Genomic DNA, 6599 nt, shown 5'->3' on the forward strand with positions numbered 1-6599 from the left:
TTTTTATACACAAAATATCGGTCTCAAACTTTGAGAAATGCAAGAGCCGAAAGAAAACTACGTTAAAGTACAAAGGTTAATAATAAAAGATGTAAAAAAAAAAATATTTCAACAATCAATTCCAACGGCATCAGTCGGTAACGTTGTACACGAAAATACGAAACCTGGCGGCCACTAGACGAGGCTCTAGAGAGTTCGTATTTTCTTGTACAACGTTACCGGCTGATGCCGTTGGAATTGATTGTTGAAATTTTTTTTTTACATCTTTTATTATTAAACTTTGTACTTTAACGTAGTTTTCTTTCGGTTCTTGCATTTCTCAAAGTTTGAGACCGATATTTTATGTATAAAAAAAGTTCGAACGTTGAAAAAATTTTGAGGTTCAGAAAAAAGTTTAAATTATTTTCAGTGAAGTTCCTACCAAAATGCAGTACCTAAACGTACTTTATTGTGCTCTAATACATTTCCCAAAGTTTCAGCTCGATATTTTATTTACAAAAAAAGTTCTTAGGTTCAAAAAAACATTCAGTGAACGGATAAAGTGAGGTCGGTAATATAGTTATTTAGCTGTGTCACATGCCCTTAACGAAATCGTTTTGTTGGCCACATCTGGTTGATTTCGAAAACATTTTGGTAAACGAACAAAATTTTCTTTCAATTAACCAAGTTCGTTTGGTTTAATCTAGAGCTCCCAAGTTCGTGTGTATTTCATCACGATAAATTTTAATAAATAGTTCAATGCCCTGTTGCAGAGGCGCTACATTCATCATACACCCAAAATTGTCACATAGGTTATAAATCATTAAAAGTAATTATTAAATATATTTTCAATGGTTTGGAGAGCAGTAAAAGAAGCATTTTTTTAAATATGCAATATCAATTAAAATACCACTGACGTTATCATACATTAAAGAAAGGTCCGTCAATTTCTTCTGTAAATCCATATATTTTAATTTCATCGCGATTATGAATAAAGGAATCAATAAAAACATATTAAATAAATATATTTTATGGCGATGTGGACAGAACAAGTAAAGATGTGCATGTTGAAAAATTCCCAAGATTAGTTCTGTAAAAATTAAATACCATATTCTAACGAAATTTCATGGATATTATAAAAGTTGTAACATAATGTTATTTTATTTGTCGTAAACAAATAACATTAATGAATTTACTGGAGAAGTCGTCAGCCATTTTGTAAAGCTTATGAGAAATATAGGGTTGCGATAACGTCAGGTCTATTTACGATAATTTCTTCAATTTTTCCACAAGATTAAAAAAAATTAAAATATATATTTAACAGAATTGATAATCGAAATTGAAGAATATGCACTTCCTAGTCTCCATAACATGAAAAAAATACTTCTTAATTATTTGTAGTGGTTTATCACATATGTGACCATCTTTCTTTTTAATAAAGAGGTTGTGTGCAGCCTAGCTGAGGACATCGATGACAAAAAGTTTGTGTGAGTGGCGAATATAGCGCCTCAGCGACTGTGCTTGGAACTATCTCCCCAAAACATTGTCGTTTTTTAGATCTGGTTTATTCAGCTAAAATAATTTGTTGAAAGCTACTTAAAAGTGATTGAGGTTTGCGAACTTGGTACAATCATCTACTCCAATGTAGCATGAAAGTCCACGTTCGAAGTTTCGTAACGTCACGAAAAAATATAAAAATGGTTGCATCTCGTTGAACCTTATTAAAATAAGTGATCTGGAAACAGAATCGATTGGGATTAAGTGATTATGTGGAAAATACGTAAGATTACTTAAATCTTTGTGAGACTGCGATTGCGTGATTAGATTTTCGATTATAAAGAAACAGAACGATTTTTGTAATCAAATAAACGATTCAAACAAACAGAATTGAACCCCGCTGTACCTCCATGCGATGCCATTAGTGGGGGTCAAACTAAACGGTAAAACCACGACAAGTTAAACTATTGGCCGCTGCTAACAAGAGGCTGAAGCGTCAATTGTTAAATCAATCGAACGCAATACCCAGCCGCATGCGAGGGGGTAGTCATTGAGAAATGTAGAAATCTTAAAACCATGAATTTGGCTGTCTTAGTGAAAGTGCCAAGATTTTCAAAATTTCGCACGACCAGGACTCTTCAGGAGAAATAAGACTCTGCTAAACTCAGTGGCATTCATGGAGTCTGTTGTTAGATGGCGGTGTGAATGTTCGACACTTGGCTAAATATTTCCAAGATTTCTAAAAAATCCATGAGTTCTCCGAAGACTTACAGCGCTGCAACTTCAGATTTTTCAGTGGCTATACCCTCGGACATGTCGGGACTCCAAAGAGGCCCCATTATGACAGCACCAAACTGGTGAAGTCAGGAAGCAAAATAAGGTACGGGTAAGAGATTCAACAGACTCTTATAGCCAGGCCCTTCAAATTTACTTGAGGCATTAAAAAAGTAAATCGATGGGATACGACCTGGAGAAGTCATCCCAAGATTTAAAGATATTCGCTTCAAGAATGATGCTTTTATCGTCATCTGTTTAAACGATGTTTCTTGAACATAGCTCATTGAACTGTTGTTGAGTACAGCGTTGGGTGGGAGTTTAGATCAAATTCATTGACAGCAAAAATCTCCCAAGACCAATAAAGATTCTGAATTTAATTCCTGGTGTATTCGTGGAACCAACAACGTCACTTTAGATTATATCAGTCTAAAATGTAACCTTGAAAACGGGAGGATGGAAGCCTCTCGATTTCAAGGCGGGTCGTCAAGCTTTGCAAGTTGCATTAATTGCACGGCCAAGAGTATTCTAGAATTTAAAGAAGATCGACTACAGGCCTCACTATGGATTGCAGAGGATCATCCCTGTAGGACCATACATATACATAAGGAGAATTTCATTTAGTTTATTGGGCGCTATACCGGGCAGAATCGGTAATACAAGCAGAATTTGATGTCAACAGAAAGGGATTAACTATGGTTTAAAAAATGGGAATTGGGAGTTGCATAGTGAAACCTTAATAAAATAAATAAATTAACTTTAAAATCCGGTAAGACTCTCACGCAGGGGGTTTTGTCAGGAAATCGAGAATATACCTGACACTTCTAGACTTCAGAGGACCTTAAGGGGCATCTCTTAATGTCCACTGACGGCATTCATTTTGTTGTCGGGCGAAATGGCTGAGGCGACTAATGATATTCTAGAGTATCTAATGAGTGTACGCTTCCCGGGCTTGTAGATGGATTATACGACTGAGGGGGCAAACGACGAGTCATAACCCTCAAAAGTTCCAACTTTTAGAACCGGGATGGAAGATCGGGAAGCAGCAACTCATGCGAAAATTAAAAGGTTGGTTAGGCAATTCAAACTATTTAAAGCTGCAGGAGATGATAAATTATTCCCTGCGCTCCTTGAAAAAGACTTACAATCCTTGGTGAGTATATTCTGCGGCATCTTTTAGACATGCTTAGCAACGGGATACACCCCGATGGCATGGAGGAAGGTCAAAGTTATCTTCATTCCAAAGCCGGGTAAGAGTACCAAATATGAGGCAAAATCCGTTATACTGATCAGTTGGACCTCGTTCATGCTGAAAACACTAGAAAAATTAATGGACCTTTACATGAAAGAGGAAATCCTAACGAAAGAACCTCTCCATAGGAATCAATTTGTCTCTCAAAAAGGCAGATCTATCGTAGACGCTATCTATTTGTTTACCTCCAGCAGTAATAATACAATCCGGTAAGGTGAAATAGGAATTGCAGCGTTTTTAGACATAGAAGGGGCATTTAGTAACACCTCAATATAATCCATATACGGTTCTGCTGAAATACACGGAGTTAATGAAACGCTAAACAGGTGAATACACTTCATTTTGATGAGCAGAACGGTACATACTTTGCTACATGGTAATGAAACGAAGACCAAAGTTTCAAGAGGATGCTTACAGGGAGGAGTTCTTTCATCGACCCAGACCCAGTTTTCGCTTGTCATTGATGACCTGATTCGTGTTTTGAACGAATCGGGTTTTTGCACTTAGGGATATGTAAATTACCTGGTGATCCTGATAACAGGGAAATATGAGGGCAACAAAAACCTTAGTAGCACTCATGCAATTAGCGCTCATCATAGTAAAGAAATGGTGCAGAGACCGTTGTTTATAATAATCAGGCCCATAATAGCATGGGCATCAACAACCTGCTTAGCAAGGACTGAACTAATCAGTATTATAATAAACAACTGAAAAGCCCCCAAAGGGTTTTCTTCTCAGGGCCACTGTGCTATGGAAACAACACCAACACCAACTCTTTAGGTCATTCTGAAAATATCACCTTTGCACCTTTTTGTAAGGATTATTGAGGCAGTGGATGTCTGTAGACTCCTAATAGGACCTAACCTTAGTGATGATGAGGTGACAGGTCGGCATGATATCAGTAAGCGCATGCTATGCAAGGATACTATTTTCGATATGCAAACTGATGTTATGTGGACGAAACTATCTTTAATACAACCCTTTAAGGTCATTTTCCCTTAAAGGAAAGAATGATATGATAAATAGAGAAGAAAGGAATTATTTACACTAGGAAGTCTTGTTTAGTATATATACGGCTCTGAAGCCTCCTCGGGAACAGTGGCTGGAATCCATGAGAAGAAATTCGGGTTTGGAATAAAAACAGCAGTCGGAACATATCCTACAGTTTTCCAGCCCGAAATAATAACTAGTAAAGCTTTAAAGCTTGCCTACAGAAACTTCATGGGAGGGATTTTAACCCTCTTGCATCTAAAGTGTTTACTTCCAGAATAGTTCGGAGTTGCTTTCAAGATTTTCTGAAGGTTGCCGTTAAAACTTGGGTTGGTCTGATCTTGTTTACTGACCATGAATATACTGGAGGCAATGAGAAAGAATATGCATTAAGACGGGATATTTACCACCACTGATTGTCTGTGATTACATACCTTGTGAATATGATGCACTGGACTTGCCTCAGAAATAAATACTTATGGAACTATTTTATCGAACCAGAAGATTTTGATAAAATCTCCTGTGGATTCGTGTATGCATTTGTGATAAAGACTGACTTTATAGGAGATAAATTTAAAATTCAGGGTATAATATTATTGACCAACATTAATTTTTCTAAACTTTATCTTCGTGGAATAAGAAAGTAGGTTTGTTCTACTAAAACTCTTTTATGGTGAAGAATGTAAAATGCAACAGCAAAAAACTAATGGAAATTATGTATTACTTTTTATCTTTCGGAAAGAGGAAGTTGTGTAGTGGCGTCTATTTCAGATTTCTAAAAGTAGGTATATTTAAATGACTAGTTTTTCACAAACCATATTAGATTTTAAAGGTTCACCATTTTTTTTAACAAGCTTAGGTTAAGTTACTTTTTACATCAGAAATTGGTTTCCTGTTGTTTTAAGTTAAAAATGCCATATTTTCTTTAAAAATATTTTAAAATAAAGAAATTTATAATCTTAAAATAGTTTGAACTTTTGAATTTCGAGTATTTTTCTTTAGAAAATGGATTTTTAAATTAACAACCAAAATATTGTTCTTACTTTTTTCTGTTCTTTTAGTTATTTTAATTTAAAAATTGTGTAAGCCTAAAAATATAATAATCGTGCGTGTAACGCACTCGTTTGTTTTCCGGTTTTTCATATAAGGAGATAAATTAATTTAGAAAATAATCAAATAACCTTTGTTTGTATTTGTTCCATAATTTTGATTTCGAACAAATTACTTCATAACTTATGTACGTATTTTTATGAGAAAATTATTTTCAGAAACCCATCCTTTACAAAGGTAATAAGGAAATTGCGAAAGACGAATTATACTTATTAGACACTGCATACAAAGTGTTGGATAAGATGCTGGAAGGCAAGAAATGGTTGGTTGGTGATTCTTACACATTGGCCGATATTAGTAATGTGTGTACACTCATCACTCTCGACGTAAGTTTACAATATGTATTTTAAAACATTTATTTTATTCACTAAAAATGGATGATAAATATTTTACGATAAATAACCAAATAAATTGCGAATGCTAACTTTTTTTACAGATCATTAAACCAGCGGATAAATATAAAAATATTACAAGATGGGTCAAAAGATGTGAAGAAACTTTACCTGGTTATGCCCAGTGGAATAAACCGGGACTCGAAAAAATTCATAAAACGATGACCAGTCTTATATCAAATTTATGAGTTGTTAAGAAAAGTGCTCATATTGCATCAATTATATCAAATATTATGTTAAATTTTGAAAGTATTATTAAGCGTTATTATTTCACCGATTGTTTATTTCATTGCAATATAAGATACTGTAAGAGGAATGACGTGATTTTGCCGAATTTTCAGAGTACCGAATGTGGAAAAATACTGCAAAAAAATGACTGAAACGGAAACTTCCTGAAAAATGAAAATTCTCAAAATTTCAATTTCCTAGGTAAAAACAGAACATTTTTTCCATGGAATTTTCACTCTCGCAATTGTTCAATTTCTGAAAATAGTGCGTTGCCGATATTTTAAATTCCCAAGCATAGTAAATTGCCGAATATTCGAATTCCCGAAAATAGTAAATTGCTGAAATTACATGGCGCTTTCTATGCGTTAAAGGCGAAA

At 34.8% G+C, this 6599-nt stretch overlaps 1 protein-coding gene across 3 annotated transcripts in view; it reads left to right on the forward strand.

Annotated features, from left to right (window-relative positions):
• LOC117166883 (glutathione S-transferase 1-1-like) overlaps positions 1 to 6244 on the forward strand; it is a 38840-nt gene extending 32596 nt beyond the window's left edge. For all 3 annotated transcript variants that reach the window (XM_033351303.1, XM_033351304.1, XM_033351301.1), the window contains 2 exons: positions 5761 to 5928; positions 6039 to 6244. In XM_033351303.1, the coding sequence (XP_033207194.1) occupies positions 5761 to 5928; positions 6039 to 6182 (312 nt within the window). In that variant the 3' untranslated portion in view covers positions 6183 to 6244. The remainder of the gene's footprint in view (positions 1 to 5760; positions 5929 to 6038) is intronic.
• The last annotated feature ends 355 nt before the right edge of the window (positions 6245 to 6599 follow it).

The sequence above is a fragment of the Belonocnema kinseyi genome, chromosome 2 (genome assembly GCF_010883055.1).
Source record: "Belonocnema kinseyi isolate 2016_QV_RU_SX_M_011 chromosome 2, B_treatae_v1, whole genome shotgun sequence".
NCBI classification, from domain to species: Eukaryota; Metazoa; Arthropoda; class Insecta; order Hymenoptera; family Cynipidae; genus Belonocnema; species Belonocnema kinseyi.